Below are 22,282 nucleotides of genomic sequence, written 5' to 3'. Positions count from 1 at the left end.
CCTTTTAGTAATGGTGACGCCCATAGAGGGCACAGACACAAAGATGGTAGCTGCAGTGTTGCTATTGGTCTATGAGCACAATTGTTGGTGCTTTTTGACCTCAAAGGGCACATATAATTTATTGTGCGCAGTGCTCATTTTTTTAAATATCAATTTGGGCATTATTTCTATTATGCATTCAAGTAATGAATTTTCTCAATTGAAAGGAATTACTAGTCTTGCAATAAAAATTGGTTAAGACGGGAAGATAATCATGTGTATTTGCTAATTACGTTGACTTTGATATTATCGGTTGCTACTGCTTCACTGGAGATAGCCTTTTCCACTATGAATATTGTGAAAAGCCCATTGCATAAGCGAATGGGAGATCAGTGGTTGAGTGATAGCATGGTTTTTTATATTAAAAGCAATGTTTTTTTTCCATTGATAATAAAACTATATATAATGCAGCATTTTCGAAATATGAAAACATGTCGTGGACAAGTGTAACTTGTATTGTTATTTGTTCTATAAATTATAAATGATAACAATATGGTTTAATTTGTAAGGTAATTATATATGTCTAAGAAATGTTTCTGAACTTTTACATGTGACCCTCAGAATAATTGCCAATTAGTTTTGCGGTTAAACCTCAAGTTCTTCAAGCACAATGAAAGAGCATTGTATTACTTAATCTAAATGATTCCATCAGTTTACTTACGGAACACTTTCCTCCTGGCCCTCGCAAATATTATATGGAGGAGAAATTGACTTGCTACAAGAGAAATGGAAGCTCAATGGAAATTGATATCCATTATACAACTATACAATTTTTATCTAATTATGTATAAAGCGTCATAGCTTAGCCTGAATAACGTACCACCCAAGATTTCTTGTTCACAGCATTAGAAAAAAGAAGAAAGAGAGGGATTGATACTCGGTGAACATCTCTTTCATATTTTGACCAAATTAGCTGGCCATTCCTTGTTCAGTGCGTGTGACAGTATGCCGGGCGATATTGAAACCGGACCTTCCGAGCCTAGCCCTGCAGCTACCGCACGAGGGCACCGAGGGGAAGAAATAATTCCCGAGGGTAGCAATACAGAAGGGCACCAGGAGAATGAAAAAGAAGAAATTCCAAGAACAAGGGATGGGAACTCGGTGTCCATATACAAAGTTCCTGCCAGCCTCGCTGAAATCAGTCGCAAAGCCACTGAGCCTGAAATGGTCTTCGTTGGGCCATGGCACTGCGACAAGAGAAGCCAATCGGAATTTGAGAGCACCAAGCATTTGTATCAAGCTGCCTTCCTTGATCGAACAAAGCGTAACAAAAAAGACTACTTGGAAGCCATGAGAACTATCAACGAAAGCACAAGAAGTTGCTACTCCAAAGATCATCATTGTGAGTTCTTCTCCGAGTTGAAGGGAGATGAATTTGTTGAAATGATGGTGCTTGATGGGTGCTTTATCATTGAGCTTTTTCATCGTATGAATACGGAAGATCCCATGGAGAAAAACGATCCCATCTTAAGCAGGCCATGGTTGATTCCAATTGTTACTAGGGACCTCCTCAAACTTGAAAATCAAATCCCTTTCTCCGTCCTCCAAAAATTACACTTTGTCTCCACGAATCAACTTCAAGAGGAAGAAAAGGGCTATTCTCTAGTCCTTCTTGCGCTGAATTTGTTCAATAATTTGTTGCATCGACCTATTGACGTCCTTAAAAAGTCACAACCCTCAGAGGACCCCAAGCACTTACTTGACTTGGTTTACTCGAGCTTCCGTCCCCAAAAACAAAGTACTAATCCAAATGATCCATCAACCAATAAAACCAAAAAACAAAAAAATCCAAATGACCCTTCTCCAAAATACCGTCCATCCTGCGAATCAATCCAGTGCACCGTACAACTAAGATCCTCCGGGATCAACTTCAAGCCACAAAGAGCGGACAGCTTCTTGAACATCAATTTCCACGGTAGCATATGTAAGGTACTACAAATCCCACCTATAGCAATTAACGACTTCACCACTACCCTCTTCATTAACTGCATGGCCTGGGAACAATGCTACCAAAACAGTCCTACGTGGTTCACCACCTATATTGCTTTCATGAGCAGCCTCATCACTTCACCTAGAGACGTCACACTCCTTTGTTCTGATGGGATCATCACTAGTGGCTTCTCATACAATGACCACAACGTAGCGGAGCTGTTCAAAAAGTTGGGGGAAAAGGCTGTCTTCAACATAAGGGAATGCTACCTCACCAAGCAATTCAGAGATGTGGAGGCATATTACAGCAGCCATTGGGCTACTTTCATCCGAACTTATTTTAGCAAGCCATGGTCCTTCATCTCAGTTCTCTACGCCATCGTCCTTCTTGTTTTAACTGGGGGCCAAACTGCCATGTCTATCTTGAGCTACATAAACGACCGTAGTAAGAATTGCACGAATGCATGTGGGTAAAGTCGCTCGTTTTGTTCTTGTCTTTGGATTATCCGCCTGGGAACCTTGTGGGTGTGTGTGAAACGGCCTAGAGCCTTTGGTTATTTGTTTGTTATTTGTGCGTTGTGGTGGTATGTGTGACTCTTTTTCCTTCACAGGAATTTTCTCACGTGGTTTTATTTGGGTAATTTTTTTCATAGTCAATTATGTTTTAGTTGTCAGCTTTATGTATGTTTTTATGTTATTAATGAAATTTACATTACTCCTATAAAAAAAGAAATCATGAATTAGTGTGATTTAAAAAATATCTTCACATGTATATGGCATTGTGACACCACTTGTATCTGTTGTATATGTGCTTATTAAGTTTTCGGAAATTAAAGTGAAAATTTGAGTTTTTCAGTAGGATAAGACTGTCAAAGGGTGGCAGGAATTGCTCGTTTTGTTCTTATCTTTGGATTATTTCGGTGGTTACCTTGTGAGTGTGATACGCCCTAGACCCTTTTGTCATTTGTGTGTTGTGATAAGGAATGCATTCTTTAATCTTTTGTCATAAGGATGGCAGGAAATGCTCGTTTTGTTCTTCATTTCTGCCCGCCTACTCTCGATCAAACCGCCTTTGCGAATGGCACTTCATCACATTTTACGTTGACTCAAGATTAACTCAAATTTGTACATCAATAAAATTAATATTTTTAATCACATTGTTTGGTTGGTAATTTATTCATGTCTACTATCTAATGTAAATCTCTATTCTAAACGTGCTTCCTAAATCACATTATGTGCTATGATCAAAGACTCTTGAATCATATCATATAGTACTCTCCTTCTAAGTTGAAGGTTAGAAATCTCTTATTTTACACTCACATGGTTTCTTAAATAAGTCTAGGACTTCAATAATGCGCATAAGAAACCATGTGGTTATGACATATTGTCAAAATAGTCAAAGACATATCTATAAGGCAACTATGGTGTCTCAGATCAAATGACTATTTTACATTATCTGAACGAGTGAGTTGTCATGTGACATGAGTACGAGAACTCATGTTTAATTGCATTTAGTGAACTCACCTTCTATTAATCACTCTCTAAAGAGAAGACATAATATATAGTATGTACTAATTTTATTGGATTAGTACATTTCTAATATGTACTAATTTTATCGGATTAGTATGTACTAATTTTACATTCCCTCCATTGCTTATTTCTTGGGCTTATTGTTTAAGTGTATAACATTTAATGAGAGAGCTATAAACAATAATTTTTGCCTTTGGATTAAACTAAATCAATTTAATATTTGAAATGTCGTAAAATATCATCTCATGATTAGCACATTTCTAACTCCATGACCACCACCACCCACCTTCACCATTTCACCATTGTCACCACCATTGCCCCTGATCGCCACGGCATCCTCCACCATCTCACTATCACCGCCACCTCCACCACTACTACCATATTATTCACCGTCATCATTCTCGCCACCCTCTCACTATCATTATCACCGCATCCTCCACCATCTCACTATCACCGCCACCTACCTCCACCCTCTCATTGTCTCAATGCTACAACCTCCATCACCACCACCGCCATCACCCTTATTCCACTACCACTTCCACAATCCTCGCCACCTCTCAACCACCATTTCTGAAACCATCCCTTACGACCATTGTTAACACATCAGCCTCTGCCATAGTTGCCGCAACCACCACCACTACCCCTACCTCATTATTGCCACCACCAATATTCCACCATTACTAACATCTCTATTGTCACCATTACTACCAGCACTTCAATCACCATTGTTACCAACACCACTATCATTGCAACCATCATCTTTACCACCACCGCTGCCATTTTAATAGTTTTACAAAAACATTACTATCAAATACAAATTTATTACTTTTTTTCTTTGACATTTTAGATATTGGTACTAGACACGTTTTTAATTTTTCATTTCAAAAAATCATTCTTGGATTAAACTACCAGATGCGATCAAAAGATCATTCTTGGGTTAAACTACCAGATTGTTCTCAGATCATAAAAATGCAAAATCTTATTTGTCGTTTTGTTTTATAAAATAGTTGTCCAAAAATTATTTTGTAAAACAATACCGTATGGATCCTTAAATGTTTTTGAGTTTTGTTTGTAAAATAGGGTACCAAACGGCCCTAAACTTTGGAAGAATATTTGGACAAGAGGCTGTAAAGTTTCCAGTGACAAAGAATATAATCTACATGGAGCAAGACTAAGGTAACTAATCATGTTTAATGTTTAATCAATAAAGTGTGCAATATAGGCATCAAGGCCAAGACAGAATAAAGCCGGGCACAATTTCATCAAACCAAGCCCACTGGGGCTTTTGCCTAAATGGATAAAGAGATATATGTTGAGCTTACTTACAAAACGAGTAATGTTGAGAGTGAATTCTATACAAGGAAAGTAAAAGATCTTTCGTGTCATACTGAGTTGGACTACTTTTTATATTGTCGATTGTTTTATAGTGGAATCTTAACTTCCTCCATAATATCCTAGCGGGTTACACATTTCTCGACCACAGTATACATGTTAGGCTTCCACACGTGACGAGGCATATTGAGAGGTGAGTCCGAAATCAAGAAAGGAACCTTACACGTGCTTATAAGAAGTTGATCTACACACTATGTTTCAAATTTAGTTTTATGGCTAAACCTCAACTTCTTCAGTTTCTTGTAGGATCAACCTCTTCAATTTCAAATTTGGTTAATAAACCAGCCAAATTGGGTAGGAAATGACAGAAGCAATCAAATAGCAATAAGCAATCATATTGATGATACCTTATAGCAACCAACCCTGCTTTGTATCTCTATGTAAAATCATTAGCCATGTACTTGATTCTATACACCCAAATTACATCCGATCTTGGAGGTTACAAAGCGTTGTCTATTATTGACACAAATATTCCTCTTTCATCGGTCTCCAACTACGTACTATTTGACTTTCGTGTAGTTTCTGCAACAATTCAATTACAAAACATGATCGTGTAAATGGCTGCTTCTGCACATTGGCAATAACTGAAGGGCTCGCCTGCATCCGAATCATGTCTGCACCAACAGATGATTTGTATTAAGGAAAATTATAGCGAAAATGTTCTCTCCGATTAGCATGACCAATAAAACTGTTCAACAGCATGTAAATGAACACTTGAAAACACAGTAAGTAAAAGAAAGAAGCAAGCAATTGCATATGCATATAACAATAGATGGTCGACAATTAAACCTTTTCAGATCCCTATATCAATTTGTAATCATCAATTTGTAATCTTTGGTGCCCACAGGAATCCGACAATATGGACAATGATAAATCTTTGGTTTGCAGTTGCTACATATCTGCACCGAGGGGAAGAAAAATCAATGTCTTCTCAGCAATCACAACATATCTGTACTGAAAACTCAACTAAAAAAGCACCTGATGCCCGCAATACAAGACCATGTTCACTGAATTACTTGCACACAGACAATCCTGTACAAGACCGTCCAAATCCTGTACAAGACCATGTCATCCTAGTAATAAATCGTAGAATCATCGTAACATAAAGTTGCAAACACATTAAATTACCCATAAAAATGCACATAAAAGCTTCAAGGGTTTCAAATTCAACACAAGAGTCACAACTACAAAATTACAATCATCAAAGCACTAAATACTCGTAGTTACTACTTTCACATTTTGGTTACAATACAAGGACTGTACAGAACAGAACAATAAAAAATGCAGTCAAACTATGCCGTACACAAAAGACCGGCAGCAACAATAGACCTAAGCTTAATCTCATGTGACGCCTGTCTTACACGGTTTTGAATTCAACACAAAAGTAGCTACTACAAAACTATAAACATCTACGTAGTAAATACTCGCAGTTACCACATTTAAGTTTAGGTTATTACTTTATTGTTCATGAGTACCCCTTTCATAAACACATCAAAATATATCTGCATATATTAAAATGAACTTCTAATGTGCAATATGAGGTTTTTCACCTCCGAATCTAAAATTCCCTTGATAATACAAGTACCAGTTTCTTTAGAAGAACTGTGTGAACAAAATTTAGATGTGTCAGCTTAAAATTCTGTATACCTCATTCTCATTGGCAGAATTGACAGCAGGTGAAGCCCTCTTAAAAGTCTGACCACTGTTCATTTAAAAGAAAATATATATGAAAATGATGTCAACAGGTAATCAACAGCTTTTCCCGATAAGAAATATAGAGGACATTGCGAGGGCAACCATTTGGTAAATTGCCAGTCCAACCACTGCCAATTTTAAAGGAAGAAATTAAACATGAAGAATGGTGTCAACAGGTAATCAAATGCTTTAACAGATGAGAAATATCGAGAACACTAGTACCCTGCCATAGATAAGTTTTTTGTTACGATATACTGAGAAGGAATTTTCATCAGAGTTGCTCGTGTAAATTCGGCCTTCTTTTGTGAAGGGGGCACATTCTTTGTCACAATGTCCGTAAAATTCACAAACTACAAACAAAAGAGATGTTCTTTCCTATTCAGTATTTTCCAATAATCAATAAGCCAAAATCATGAGTAAGAAACAAGAATGAATGAAAGTCCGAGATCTTACATGGAGATTATCAAATGCCCGACTACAAGTAGAGTCACCAAGTCTCTTCATGATGTCCCAGGGTCCATCACCAACACCAACTAATATAATTGATAGAGGGAGATTGCTGCAATAAAAGAAGCGTACCAGATCAAAAAATGCTTGGGCGAGCAAACATTTATTATTAAGACAAAGTTTACTACTCACCTTGCTTCAACAATGGCATCAATTGTCTTCTGCTTCTGCACACCAAGCTTTGTCACATATTATCAACACTTCTAGTTAGTCACAAATCATAAAATGCAGAAAGCAAGCATGTGTTTTGAGCTAAAAACAAGTTGATTTATAGCATGACTGGCCCTCTTGTTGCATGTTCAACTAAAGGAAACGATATTTAGGTAAAATACCTGACCGCTCGTAATTATCAACAGGACATGGAATTGGCCACCACTCTTCTCAACTATAGACATGGCCATTTGAATTATAGGTGCAAATGAAGTTGGACCTGCCAGAAATAAGAATTACGAAGAATGACTAGTTAGAGAATATGAAGACTTCTCGAACAAGAAGAATAAATACCTAGGATGCAATGCAACAGTAAAACCTGCAAGTTTTAGAAAAGGAACAATTTCCCTGTAGGTTGTCAATACTTCCTCAAATCCATTGCAAAGTCTGTCATCCGGATAAAAACTGAAGACATCTTCATCATGGGTTGTCGCTGAAAGTTAGAAAAACAGTGTTTCTCGACCCAATGTTCCAAAGAATAAAATCGTAGAGAAACGAAAGGTAAGTAATCATTTAATAATTACCATCTCCAAAGCCAAAACATGGAATTAAGTTATCCTCATCGAAACGAGCCAAGGTTTTTCCAATAATGGATATCGCCTGTTCATAGGGATTTGGACAATCCCCAATGTGGTGCAAGCTTCTTTTGTTAAATGACCTTCCACCTATTTACAGAACAAATTTCAGCTTGTTTCACTGCTGCAACACACAGCATAGTACATATGTTTCAAGAGATTGAAGGCTTAACCTGTCCACTCATTGCTCTTTGTGAAATCTATACCCACAATAAGATTGGAAGACTCAAAACGAGCATGTTCAAGAGCCTGAATCACCTGCAATCAGAAAAATAAACAAATTTGAGTCAGCAAAATTGAACACTTGTGGCAGGTAAGGAAATCTCAACAACAAAGAGAAGCTTGCAGAAAATACTGCATTACAGTGCCAGTCTTACCTCAATCAGGGAATTGTAATAGCTCTGAGTTTCTTCAGAAGCTGGCAAATGGGCTTGAGGATATCCACTCTTTGAAGAAGGCCTTGATTGAGACAACTTCGCCCTCCCCCGCATTGTTAAAATGCACCCACCCATTACCTCAACTCTTAACAGAAATTCTCCAATTCTAGACTGGCAATCACAATGCAGGAGGAACCTACCACAAATCAAAACCCAGAAAGATGAAAAACTTGAATTCAAAGCTCCAATAGACACAAACACAAGCATTTACGAACATTTGACTAATTTTAGGCTAAAACATGTTCAAGATTGGACCCCCAAAATTTTCAAAAAATTGACAGACTCCTAAAGATATTGAATTACAGATTCTATTCATTGACAGACATATGCCTTCTCGGTTAAGTAATCTCCAATTAGCAACATAGTAGACATCCAAGTACCATAATCCGACTCGGGGATAGGATTAACTCTGTCAACCCACCCTCTGAACGAAATGAATTTTGCCCCTGTAACGGTGGCCTCAAAATGCATCCCCCCATCAACTCAACTGTCCACAGAAATTCCCCAATTTTGGAGAAAACACTCTTCCTGTCACTTTTCAATGCAGAACCCACACAAAACCAAGAAAAGGAAAACCTTGTATCCAAACAAGAATTCACAAAAACACACACGCTCCAATTTCAGACGAAGAACCCTTCCCATCACTTCACAATGCAGATCCCACCACCAAACCCAGAAAAAGAAAACCCTGAATCCAAACTGCAAGTAACACACATACAGACTGGTCACATAGAATTCCAGATAAGGGAAGCTTACGAAATCTCCTTGAAAATTTGTAATTTTCTTGCAAACCAAACACCAAAGGTAGTGTTGGATATGATTGATTCATGTTTTTTTCTATTCAGCGACATAACATTTGCCTTCATTCACAGTTACGTAATCTCCAATTAGCGACTTAACCGATGAGATGACTAAGAACTACGTGGCCTGTACATAATTAAGGGCAGTCAGGATGCGGCTTTATCATAAAGCCAGTTAGGATGCTTTTCCGGGTGGCCAAAGTCGGAGCCAGGACGGTTTTCTGGGTGGCCTACAGCTCCGAACCAAAGTCAAGATCTATCCGAATTTCAACAGAACCTCATCAAAGTTTAAAAGGTTGAATTTTTATTACAAATCATATAAAAACGGCTTAAGTGTAAGCTTTAGCTTCCCAAAAAACAAAACCACAGCAGAATATACAGCATATCATTCAATCACATATCATATAAGAACATCGATCTTTCAGTATCCCGAGTAAATCAAAACACAGAATTCATCACTTCGATCTTCGATCTGTGATTTGCTCAATCTTAATTTCTATAAGTAGAAAAATTTGAAGCGATAAATATATACCTTTTTCACTTGGACTAATCAGCCAAAAACAGCAGTTAATGATCGAGTGTGATGGAACACCGAACACGGCCCAAAACCCTGTTATGTCCTCTTTCGTGGTTTCGAATTTTTGTCCGTCGGGGCAATGTGGACAATATGCATGCTTTCACGGTGCTGCAAAAGCAGGGGAAAGATCTTCAGGCCCGCTATCCTTCCTTTTAAATGATGACACGTGTAAATTCCTGTCTTCGTAAATTACGCATTCCAATATATAGGGCACGTACAAGAAAAACCTTTGCGAAGAAGTTCACCGTCGGCAGTAGCCCACCTCCCTTCCCGCGGCGCTGCCGTTCATGTCCTCCGCCAACGAAAGAGAGAGAGGAAGGGGACTCTCGCTCTGTTGTCAGCATTGAGTGGCGGTCAGGAGGGCGGGGGGAGGGGTTTGGCGGCGTGAGCTCCGATTCCGGCAACACACTCCACATTCCCAGATCTGGAATCTTTCTCCCTCTTTTTCTCTCTCTTTCTCCCCTCCGGATCGGTTTCTCTCTCTATCTTCCTAGGATAAGGCATTAGTGGAGAGAGAAATACTTCGGCAACCGGGTAATTAAGCGGCAGATTCAGTATAAACTGGGATTCATTTTTCCTTAAAGTGCTTTCGGCCCTGGAAGATAGAGAGAGAAACTGAGATAGAGGGAAGCGAGAGAGAGAGAGAATTCATATCAGTAGAGGGGGAGTAATCGGGTTGTCCGTGCCGGCGGCTGCCGTTTCTGTTTCTGGTCTTGAGGGGTAAAAAGGGAAGTTCATTACTTATCGGGTAAAAAGCGGTACAGAATGGTTTGTTTTGTTTTTTGTGAAAGGCGGCACAGAAAGGCTGGTTTGGTTTTTTGTGAAAGGCTTTGAAGAGTATATCAAAAGCAAATGATATTTATAATATAGGTAGTTAAAACTGATGCATTTTTTATATAGGTAATTAACGACAAAAAAATATCTAGGATATAGATATATTAAAAGCAACTTTAACAAAATCCGGTATCGTTCACTTTAATGAAAAATCATATTTTTATACTAAAAAGTCAATCCTGGTACTACTCAATTTACACTTTATCAGAGCTGGTCCTAAGTCTTTTGGTGCCCAGTGCAAAAGCTCAAAATGTATCCTTTTTTTATACGGAAACATATGTTTAAAAAATATATTTAACAAGGATAATCACATGTATGTGTAAAACAAGTCATCACTAAGAGCAACTCCAACGGGAGCTCCTACTCGAGGGACGAGCTCCGGAACAAGGCTGGATTGCTCGAGGGAGGAAGTCCAGTGTTGGCTAGAGAGGGAGCCCGAGCAAGCTCGAGCGCCAGGCCTGTCGATTCATGCCGGCCCAAGAGCCCGAAGGCAATCTGACGTGGGCTGACGTCAGGATGACGTCTCCACGCTTTTTGAGGACCACGGAGACATGGGTTCCGACGAAACCGAATTTGACAGCTAATAGAGGTTGCTTCTGCTGTTCAGGGCAGCCACGGCGCTAGTAAGCCTGAGCTCAGCATTGCAGAGGGTGGGAGGAATTGGGGTGAGATTTGATGCATGCTTGGCGGAGGAAGTCAATGGGGGAGGACAAAAGGGTTGCTGCCACATGTAGCGGCGTCGTCTAGTCGTGGTTCCGTTGACCCGCTTCGACAATCGAGTGGTTCAAGACGCTCGCCGCCTCTGGGGTTAACGTTTGCTGGATCCTACTCAGCCCCGCTCTCATTTCTAGGAATTCAAAGGAGCAAAAACACCAAAAGCCAAATCCAAATCAAAATCTAGGGAATTCGATGTGTGCTGGAGTTGGGTTTTGAGCAGAAAAACGCCAAGAAAAAGCAAAAGCAAGCAGCAGCAGCAAAAGCAGTTTCTTCAAAGCGTTTGCTTTTTGGAGGGTTGTGTTTGTTGTGAGAATTCAAGCTTATCAGCAAAGGATGTACCCCACCAGAGGCAATTTAAATAAAAAAATTATTATTATTTTATTGTCTATTGCTAGGGCTGTTCAAGTGCAACGGTAGAGATGCAAAAAACAGTTACTGTTCATTAAGGGCAGTTACTGTTTACTAGGTGGATTGAATAGTGAATAGCCTGGGGGAAGGACTCCTATAGTGGAGTTGCTCTAATAGCATGCAAAATGGCTTCCAACTTCTGTCATGTATGTGTAAAATTTTATTCACATCAACCAAATTATGATCCAAAACAGATGGATAATCACATATACAAACCTACAAATGGCTTTTGACTTCATCATTAGTAATCCCATCAACCTTCATTAACTCTCTAATTTGTTTTGGTGTAGCAGCTGCAAGAAAAAAAACCAATCACATAACGTATTAAACACACATCCAATACATCCCAATCCAATCAGATATTCATCCAATCATATAAAATAGAGGTATTCATCAATTTACCCATAAACCTGCAAATGGCTTTCTTTTTTCTACAAACGATACCAGGGAGGGGGGAATTGAAGTCGGGACCTTGGGTGCAAGGTGAAGGCCTCTAAGCTTGCAAGGATAGCAAAACTCAAAAGCTTAGTCTCCAAAACAGAACAGGTTTATAGAGATTCAAAGGAAATTCTAGAGGACAACTTAATTTCAAGAGAACAAATTAGTACCATGAGGATGCCTAATCATTTGTGAAGATGATCAATGGCCTTCATAAGAACTATAGTGTAAGATGCTCAATTTTTCGGATTCTGGGCAGCTAAAGCCTGCCTAACAAGCCATGTACATATTCCTACAAGGAAAATTCCCAGTTCTTTGTAATATTGATCAAACAAGCCACTAACAGCTAATGTTTCGTAATTGAAACATGTTTTTGTATAGGATGTATATCAGTTGAAACCGACAAATCGCCAGTGGGAGAATTACAAATGGCACAAATGGCCACCACCAATGGCACAAATGGCACAAATGGCACAAATGGCCACCACCAATCAATTCCATTAATAAATTTCTCTATAGAAAATCACATTCAAAGATATACACTTTAGGTTCCAGAAACAACTTTTTCCAAGCAAATAGAACTCAGAAGATGGGGGAAAAACTCCTAATTACCAGGAATACAGGAAACAGTTATATTTTCAAGGGATTAGAAATCACAGACATAATAAAATCACATTAAAATATGGCAATTGAAACCCCAACACAGAAAATAAGGATGAGAAAAGGAACCAATCCATCATTGTTCTAAACGTGAAATCAAAATTAAAGAGAAACCCATCAAATAAAACCAACAAATTCAAGAAATTTCACAGACAAAGTCCAGAAACAAATAATATGAAAAAGAGAATTAAGAGAGAGTGAGAGGGAGAGATAATGCATACCGAGTAAGAGAAAAATCTGGGAAGGGATCGAGGTGGCAATCAAAAACAAGCTGCGAATCTTACAGGTTACGAAAGAGAGAAGAGAAGAGAGAGAGAGAGAGAATTTTAGGGTTTGTTTTATAATTTAGACGGTGTAAATTAAAAAAGATTAGGGGTATTTGTGTCTTAAAACTTTATAACTGTGTGTTTCCCGCCCAGTGGGGGGGGGGGTGAAGTGGACGGAAAAACCTGGGCCGTTCTATGTTATTTTGGGCTCTGGATATTTTTATACCTATCACCTAATTATTTGGATTTTTTTTGGTGCCCCTTCAAGTTTGGGCCCTGGACAGTTGTCCTGGTGGCATTGGGCCTTGGCGGGGCCTGCTCTTTATTTTGTTCTTATCGTTAAAACTCAAAGTTTTCAAGCCTTTTTCATTAATTTTCCTTATATTAAATAAGTAAAAAGATAAGGTAAATTGCATTCTACTTCTTTATATTTGTGTTCAACAGCACTTTATACAATATTTTGAAACATTTCAATCTCATATATTTATTTATTATTTCATTTCAATGTCATATATAGGGGTGGGCACAGGCCAAGTCGGGCCGAAAATTGAAGGAACCAGACTGGACCCATTGGAAAATGAAACGGGGTGGGCCGAGCCAAGTAACAAAAAAATAAAAGTTGGAACCTGGACCTAACTTGGCCCGTTTAAAACAGGCTGGTTCTTACGGGTCCACGGGTCCTTCTCCCTATTGTGCTTTCTCTTGACCTACAACAAGCGGCGAACAGATCTATGAAGCTTCAAGAAATTTCAAGTTCCTAGGGCCTTACATGCATGTTTCAACTCAAATTCTTGCAAATAACAACAACCCATATATCCAATCAACTACAAAATTAGCAAGAACCCAAAAAAACACATATATAATAATGCAATCTTCAACCTAGATAAAAAAATAATAATAATAATTCAATTTTGATCTGAGTAAGCTTCATACAACAGCAGGTATTACACATTGGAAATTTCAAGATGGATCGTCATATTTGAATACTTTTTGTTTGAAGATGTGGCTTTGAGATGGATCATTATGGTGGTCGAAGTTGAGAGGGGCTAAGGAGGGAGCTCAACTATCGAGAATTCGGTTAGTCTGGGAAACCGAAAGTTGGTCAGTCTATGAGAAAGAGATCGAGAGGGAGGAAAGTCTCTGAGTTTAAGAATCGATTAAGATGATATGGGAGAGGGAGATTGAGATGAGGAGAGTCTCCAAGTTTAAGTATCAACAAAGACGATCTGGGAGAGAAAGATCAAGAAGGAGGAAAGTCTCTGAGTTTAAGAATCGACGAAGACGATTGAGGACTGAGGAGGACCGGAGAAACCAAAAGAGGAATTGCAGAGACCTTTGTGTGTGTGTGTGTGAGAAAGAATGAATGAATGCATGTGTATATGGTATGGGCGGGGGGCCCGTGTATACTTAGAAATTGGACCCATCCCACGCTGCCATATACTTAAACCCGCCCAGCCCCGAACCTGCCCCAGACCGCAGGTCAAGGCCCGTTTGCCCACCCCTAGTCATATACCTGTTAATGGATTCGTTAACTTGACCTTAAATAGTGATGTGGCAAACTTAAAACCTACATTTATGTTGAAATGTATGTCACAAATACGTCACATAGGCAAAAAGAAAAAAAAATTAAAAAAAAATTTTTTTTTTTTTTGTTAAGAATTTTTTTTTATAAAATAAAATTGTGTTTTTTATTAACAATTAATATTATCTACAGTAATGGAGAGAGGTGAGTTTTGTCTCACAATGAGCTAGCAATAATATGGTTCAAATTCACATTTGACTAGAATCGAATCTAAAATATCTCACTTACAAGTGAAGAGGAATACCACTTCACCGTAGTTTAAGTGACAAAACTAAAATTCCTTTAAGAGTAAAATAATTTAAACTTTTTTTATAAAAACAATGTGAGTCCCACCCATCAAACATAGATGGAGAAATTGGTTGGGTGGGCCTACAGCTTGTGTGTTTGGGGTGGGTTTTGGGGGAAAGAGATCCTCTCCGGATCTCTCTCCAAAATTCAGGGATCAAGTGATCCTGACCTTTGAAATTTAATCTAACGGCAAAAAACAGATAAGTTAGTAAAAAAAATTAAAAGCTATAATAATTTTTGGCCATTTGATCAAATTTCAAAGGCCTGGATCACTTGATTATTGGACTTTGGAAGAAGAGATTCAGAGATGATCTCTTTCCGGTTTTGGGCTCTCTATTTCCTAAGGTTATATTTTTGAGAAATTGAAAAAATGATGAAAATACAAATTCAAATGGTCGAAATAATTACTTTTCGAGATTTTGTTGACATTTCGTGAATATTAGATGGATTGATCAATGTGTGATGTCGTCGTTATTTGATTTTGAGAAATTGATCGATGTGTGATGTCGTCGTTATTTGATTTTGATCATTTTAGCAATAGGAATCCTTATGTCAGCCATTATATCTCTAGCAATTATGGGCCTTCATTTCATTTTTATTGGGGAAAAAGAAATTCAAGCTCAGGTAATTTTAAAAAGGTGGGTCTATCATCACTCATAAAAATAATAGCAAAACACGGTCCGGTTAGGCAATAGCGGAGCTAGGAAATTTTCACCGGATGGGCTACCTTAAAGATTTAATCTTTATAAACACAGAAACTTGATACTATATTTTTTAGAGTATGCTCTAGCTTAAGAAAATTTCACAAGGTGAGCGGGAAATTTTCGTTATTAAACAAATATGTGTTAAAATTCAAACAAGTCCAAACTTGTACATGTACAACAAGCGATGAGAAAAAAGGATGTAACAAAAAGAAATTATTTGTAAACTGTATTATATAATTTTATATAAATTAAGGTTAATAATTAAATATATAATAGGTTACATTCGAAAACCAATAAAAATTATATGTAAAATTTTAATGTTTTACGGAAAGCCCTTAACCTGGCTACGCCATTGCGGTTAGGAGCGGCAAGACGGCAAGAGTGTGATCCTATAGAAAGAAAGATAAATAAAGAATTTGATGAGCAACTTGGTTGAGATTGGAGCCGCCACATTCATTCAGTAGGAATTATGCTGTTGCCGCCATTCTCCTACTATAAAAGGGATTTGCACGACTTTGTATTGGATCATCATGATTTATTTTAGGTTATCAATGAAGATAGCATGCAATGCATGCATTACGTAGCGAAAAGATGGGGAGAATAAGAAAGAGAGTTTAGGGTTAGAGAGTTTGATGTTAATTGGAGATTTTTAGTGGGGTTTGTTTTGTCGAGATTCTTGCTATTGATCGAGGTGAGTGGTTTATATAATGTGTTGTAAAATTTCTTATTTATGATAAATGAAAATCACGAACTATCGTGGGGTTTCTCTATTTCAGATCTTTATCTATTTCCAAGTCAAGCATGTTAGATTTGTTGAAATGCTTTTAGACTTGTTATATATGGTGAAATGTGGATTATTTGAAAATGTTTATGGAGCATGAGAACTTTATTGTTGCGTTATTCCAATTGATAAATGCAAACAGCACACAGGGATTAGGGTGGAAATGTTATTAGGGGTCACGTGATGAGTTGCATTTGATTAAGGATATAATTAACACGTAAATGAATGATTTGATATAAGCTCTCACTGGGCAACGATGGTTGTTACCCAGTCCTCATCTAATGAGTTGTTTGGCAAGACAAATGCTTGACCAGGAATTTAAGGGTTTTATTTTTTATTTTTTTGTAAACCCTATAAAAAGTTTTGGAGTTATTAATATACAAGTTTTATTTTCGTTATTTTTTTGTTTATTTGCACATTGGGCACACGGCTACTTTTTTTACTAATCTCAAGTTTGGGGCATGATAGATATACTCTCAAACTCTATATAAATGTAACCCACACCATCATAGTAAAACAAAAACGACATCAAACGTCAACATAGTCCAATTTCAAGCGAACCACGAAACATTTTGGGTTCTTGTGAGTTGATCCAAATGCATCAGAAGAGAGTTCTTCCACCAAATAGACATGCTAAACAAATTTTCATTTGCCTCGTTTTTTCATTTTTAGTGGTAGGATTGTAGATGTTGGCAAGCATGGCAGTGATGCCACCACTTTCATGAACTTTTTATTTTCTGAAAAAAAAAAAAAAATCACTTTGAACAAAGCCAACCTTTCTTTAATAAATGTAAAATACTCTTCTTTTTCAACAATTTTTTTTTTTTTTGGTTAAAAATCAAGGCAACTTTATTAACATTTTATTTGCATTTCAAATGTCATCTTGCACAGTTACACTAATCTCCATACAAATTTTCTTTCTGCTTTTACACATAACGACTTTTTTTTATTTTATTTTATTGTCGATAACAGTTGTCTTAAACTTCAGCATTCAAATTCTTTTTGCGACTTGTCACCAAAAGGCACAAAAATAAATACCCAAACATGTCTTCCCTGTTACCTGTTAAGCCTCCGTCCAATAAAAGAGAGCACATCAGCTACAATAGCTCATCCTTACCTGGTTTCTGGAACTAGATTGCACACCCTTTTTCTCAACTGCTATGTGCAGTTATAAAAAGTAAACTGTGGTTTGACGTCCTAAACAATTATCTCAGTTGAAATTGATCGTGTGAATTATTTTTTTGGTAAATTAACTCCTTAAACTATTTAAAATCAGCCAATTAATCTTTTGCCGTAGACTCCATCCACTATTCCGTCAAATTCAAGAACAAATGTATCTTTTCATCATCAATTCTTACTTATCTGTTATAACCACCGATAAAATAATGATACATGGACATGAAATAATTCAAAAACTAATAGCATAATAAGAAACTTAAAGAAACGAAACATTTACATAAGGACCCTTTCATATTATCATTACACATCCACATATCATAATTTTATTGGTGGTTATAAGTGACATGTAAAGATCGATGATAAAAGGATTAATTTGCCCTTGAATTTGACAGAATAATAGACATAATCTAATGATAAGGGGTTAATTAGCTTATTTCAAATAGTTTAGCGGGTTAATTTCAACTGGAGTAAGAGTTCAGAGGGTCAAACGACAATTTACCCTTCAATAAATCATGATTTTTAATTGTCGCATCCCACCTGTCAGATAAAAAGTCTAAATCTTAAATCTGTTTTTAGGGAAATAAGAGTTAATAAGTATAAAATAAACTTATCAATTTAACCAAAACTAAATTTAATAGTAAATATTAAAACTTTTGTACCTTTTTTACTTTATTCATTTGAAATTTTAAAGACTAGAAGTCTAGAATAAAAACTATAAAAGTTCTTACTTTAAAATATTAATTTCAGGTTTATTACATAACTTTGTGGTGAACAAAAAAAAAAAAAAAATTAAGCATTTGATTTTGTAAAAATAATTTGAACTTAGCTCACTCACCGAATAATTCTGACTCCGCCATTGACTAGGACTAGATCATCACTCAAGCTTGTTACGTGCAAACCCAAGTAAGAAATGTTATCGACCCACGCAGGCATGGGAACTTCCTTGAACAGAGACATGAGAGACATGAGAGACATGAGGAAGATAAGCGGAACAATAGATAACAATGCAATCTATTCTTCGTCCCTCTTCTCCACCCATCTACAATCGGCCCTGCATACGGGCATTACTTCCTATATTTTGGAAGGAAAACTAACGAAAAGTTTAAAAACTACCCTTGTAATAAAAAATTATTTTTAAAGGTAGAATGAATAGTACCAGAAAAATGTATAAATATGATTTGTCATTAAAAATAAACAGTACCAAAAATGTTTTGTCAAACCTCCCTATTTTCAACCGATTTTAAAACAACTTCGTACTTCAAGAATACCAAATTAGCTATTCCTGTTATCGGCATGTTACAATCCCAAAGCAAAGATACGTTTCGTGTAATATCGATCCTTTTTAACAGATCCCAAAACAAAAGGCCAAGGCTTTTCTCTCCTCAATCGCCTGTATGAGAGTTTCCGCCCCTAATCGCCAACCAATAGGTCTCCGTTGAAACCAAAAAACTATTGTTAACCTAGTAAAAGATAATCGCAATATTATACAATAACATACATGGACTAGTAACAAAAAATCATAGTACTTATTAAGCTTAACAAGCACAAGGCAGCAGTACGACAACCGAACTGCATCCATCAACATCCGGACTACGGTTTTGAAGTCGCAACACATTATTTCTTTACATAAATATTAAACCTGCCTAATTCCCTCCTTTCATTTGCTTTGTATTCCTGAAAGACAACTCTGGCAGCAGATTTCCGCTTACTTTCATTTACCACCTGAAAAAGAGTTGACTGCTCGGGTGAATGAAGTATGACCATTTCCTTCAAATTCTTACCATCCTCGAGCATATACCTCACCAACTCCATTCCATTGTTCCCGCTAGAAAGCTCTATTGTTGCCTCCTTAAGCTGATCGATAAAAGCCAAGTTTTGAGATTTCCAGAATTCCCTATTAAATCCACATGCCTGGAAAGGAAACGAGCAAATAAATTAAAATTTATTATAGATTGTTACATCCCCAACCGAGATGAGGCGTGACAAAGATATTGAGTAAATAACTTGACATTCCCTTTCCTAAACCCTTGGAACAACTAATTTTTAGTTACCATTGCTGAGACACATCACATAGTAAACTACGTTTTTGTGGGGGGGTGGTGGGGTGTGGAGGAGAGGGAGAGGGAGAGGGAGAGAGAGTTGAACTTACTTTAGGTTTCTGGATGAGTAAGGGTGGGTCACACTTTACATACAAAGTTTTCAAATTGGGCATTCCTCTCAGAAGAGAGACCATTGTTGGGACTATGTCATCAACCAAGCTCTCAATATGCACACCCAGGTACGATATATCATCAAACGGTGCAGGCATAGAACCTTCCCTCAACAGAGCCTGCAATATTATAAAGATGAGAGGCAGAGTCTTGAAATAGAAGATGCAGAGCATCCAGAACACTATAAGTAAAAAAGACAAACAAAGTTGAGCGGCTTGAGCAAAGGGCAACCCATTTCCAGAACTCATGCATTGATTTCAAAAATAAAACTTTCCGCACCAGTAGAAATTTTCATTCCACTATGCCACACTTGGTTTTGGTTTCTTAAGTTTCAGGAACATAAACTAAACATCCCTACTATTTCCATGGTATAGAATCATAGTGAAGATACATTCCTTGCAAAATCCTTTCAAAGATCCAAAAATGACATAATCTACACAAATTCATAGTGCAAACCATCATGTTTTAGCTAAAAAAGAATCTCTCTAAAGTTTTACCTTGGCTGTCTCTCCGCTAAGAATAAGGACTTTAACCCTGCGGATACTGCAAAGAAGCTCAAGTACATTGCCAAAGTCATTGTTATCTGCCTCATGGTTCAGAAAAATTTCAGCTGTTTCTAAGCACATAAAATTCCCAAGATTTTGGTTATTCAACAAACTCCCAGTCCATTTCAAATACTTAAGATTTGGAGCAAAAACTTTGAAGGATCTGTTGCTAGGCGAATCAAATCTCCAGTTTATACGCATAGCTTCAAGTTTTTCACATGAGATACTAAGATGACAGAGGTCACTGTGAGAGGAAAACACAAAACTAAATGATTCCAAGGACGAGCTTTCAATGGTGATATTTTCTACTCGGACATGTTCAAGGTGTAATTCCTTAATCGATTTGCAAGAACACGAGATCCATTTGCAAAACCCCTCATCTATTGTAACATTTCTCAACTTTAAGTATTGGAGATTGGTGGAGTGAACCGAGGAGGGCACTGTAAGAATTTTATTGCAGTGCACCGATAGAGACCTCAAAGATCCACAAAGAAAGATGCAAGATGGTAACTCTAGTTCAGTCGTCTCAGGTATCCCCAACTCAAGGTCAAGTACTTCAACATTGCACCTTACTGCCATATGAATCCATGTGACCACTCGGTAAAGCTCGTTGTAGAGACTTGCACCTTTTCCATAAGCGAGACTCCAACAAATACGAAACTGTTGTATTTTACTGTCCCTACGAAGAACCAAGAACCTATCCAAAGAATTCAACAGCTTAAATTGCTTACTGTAAGATGATTTATTCCAGTTGTTAAATTCATCAAAGTTCAAAGAGGGTGTTGACAGATGAAGTTCTCTACATCTTTTGGATACAGTGCCAAACCGAATGAGATCCAATATAGAGAGTAATGAAAGAATTCGATGTGCAACTTCATCTGGCATACTACTAAATCTATCGTTCGTGCGCTCAGGACAAGCTACTTGAGCCTCTGAACTTGTAGTTGCCAATAACTTACTCTTATGTTCCATGACACTTGTTTTCCTCTCGCTTTTCTAATAATAACTTAGACCTGCAAGGATTAAGAACATGAGAACACAACTACGTAAATATACGACATCAACAGTACAAAACTAAGACCATTTTATTTTACGAACAATAGCGTTAGTGGGTTAAATAGTTAGTTGTTAGGGGAGAGGATAAGTGGGAATCAAACTCGCACCAAGGTGCATAGGCATCATTTATTTTCACCACTCCGTCTGCTAATTTAAACTCTACATTTATTTCTAACATGAACATAATTTTATCAATTTTCAAATTGTACATTTGAGTGGTAAATATGAGACCCGCGACGACAACTAAACTGCAATACATTAGGAAACGACCTACATACCATCTGTTACATTCAATATTAAAGAGTTAAACTTTATATATAAAAATTTATATATACGTATATTTTATCAAAATATGAATTATCTGCAACTAACCCTCATGGGTTTGGTGTAGGTTAACGAACCCAGAAAATTCTCAGCAAAAGACCGCATCTTTTCCCCATTCGAATTCAAAATCTCCCAATATTAACAATTACCAACAAAAATTTGTTAAAAAAAAAAAAAGACATTAAAAGAATAAAAAACCTGATCGAAGTACTTAATAGCTTCGGATGAGTAAAGATGAAGAATTTCGAAAGGGAAAACGGATAAATGGAATCAGAAATGGCATGCAATTTTGGGGGTTGAAGGATCGGAAATCAATTCGTACCTACACATCCGGTGGCGTCCAGACGGCGAAGATTGGTGTCCAGACGGCGGAGAATGGCGTCTCTCTCAGCGGCCCGCCAGCCGATCTGATTTTGGTGTTTTGCTCGAAAGTAAAACCTTAAAATGTTCGCGTATTGTCGAATACACTTAACATTTTCGGTAAAATTAGAATTTGATAGAATTTATTAATAGACTTTAAAATTAGAATTTTAAAATAAGAATTAAAAAGACTTGAAAATTGTAGTTAAATTAGAATTTTAAAGGATTTTAAATTATTA

General features: G+C 37.2%; 3 protein-coding genes across 16 annotated transcripts; 1 reads left to right on the top strand and 2 right to left on the bottom strand.

Moving 5' to 3' along the window:
* Positions 1-984: 984 nt before the first annotated feature.
* Positions 985-2,442, top strand: LOC103956486 (UPF0481 protein At3g47200-like). The gene has a single exon (XM_009368485.1). It carries the CDS (start codon positions 985-987, stop codon positions 2,440-2,442), a length of 1,458 nt encoding a protein of 485 aa, XP_009366760.1.
* Positions 2,443-5,204: 2,762 nt separating this feature from the next.
* On the bottom strand, positions 5,205-13,087 carry LOC103956434 (E3 ubiquitin-protein ligase RGLG1). 13 transcript variants are annotated; one of them, XM_048576333.1, is made up of 16 exons: positions 12,970-13,087; positions 12,259-12,380; positions 12,053-12,148; positions 11,867-11,943; positions 8,255-8,450; positions 8,051-8,135; positions 7,827-7,967; positions 7,622-7,735; positions 7,425-7,522; positions 7,225-7,271; positions 7,039-7,144; positions 6,808-6,935; positions 6,538-6,592; positions 5,869-5,943; positions 5,680-5,789; positions 5,205-5,504 (listed from the first exon to the last, which is right to left on the bottom strand). In XM_048576333.1, exons 4-15 carry the CDS (start codon positions 11,902-11,904, stop codon positions 5,697-5,699), a joined length of 1,176 nt encoding a protein of 391 aa, XP_048432290.1. In that variant the 5' UTR covers positions 11,905-11,943; positions 12,053-12,148; positions 12,259-12,380; positions 12,970-13,087; the 3' UTR covers positions 5,205-5,504; positions 5,680-5,696. The 13 variants fall into 13 exon arrangements, 11 of the variants coding, with proteins under 11 accessions (XP_048432290.1, XP_048432287.1, XP_048432285.1 ...); XM_048576330.1 differs by having other exon boundaries at positions 11,871-11,943; XM_048576328.1 differs by having other exon boundaries at positions 11,871-11,943; positions 12,053-12,143.
* Positions 13,088-19,052: 5,965 nt separating this feature from the next.
* On the bottom strand, positions 19,053-22,161 carry LOC103956433 (putative F-box/LRR-repeat protein At3g59170). 2 transcript variants are annotated; one of them, XM_048576635.1, is made up of 5 exons: positions 22,006-22,153; positions 21,569-21,640; positions 20,256-21,316; positions 19,698-19,877; positions 19,053-19,459 (listed from the first exon to the last, which is right to left on the bottom strand). In XM_048576635.1, exons 3-5 carry the CDS (start codon positions 21,273-21,275, stop codon positions 19,163-19,165), a joined length of 1,497 nt encoding a protein of 498 aa, XP_048432592.1. In that variant the 5' UTR covers positions 21,276-21,316; positions 21,569-21,640; positions 22,006-22,153; the 3' UTR covers positions 19,053-19,162. The 2 variants fall into 2 exon arrangements, with proteins under 2 accessions (XP_048432592.1, XP_009366692.1); XM_009368417.3 differs by lacking the exon at positions 21,569-21,640 and having other exon boundaries at positions 22,006-22,161.
* Between the last annotated feature and the right edge of the window lie 121 nt (positions 22,162-22,282).

The sequence above is a fragment of a genome, unplaced genomic scaffold (genome assembly GCF_019419815.1).
Source record: "Pyrus x bretschneideri cultivar Hongxiangsu unplaced genomic scaffold, Pyrus_bretschneideri_v1 Contig9, whole genome shotgun sequence".
In the NCBI taxonomy this organism is placed as follows: Eukaryota; Viridiplantae; Streptophyta; class Magnoliopsida; order Rosales; family Rosaceae; genus Pyrus; species Pyrus x bretschneideri.
Note: the sequence above shows the minus strand (reverse complement) of the source record. Positions and strands in the feature narration are given on the sequence as shown.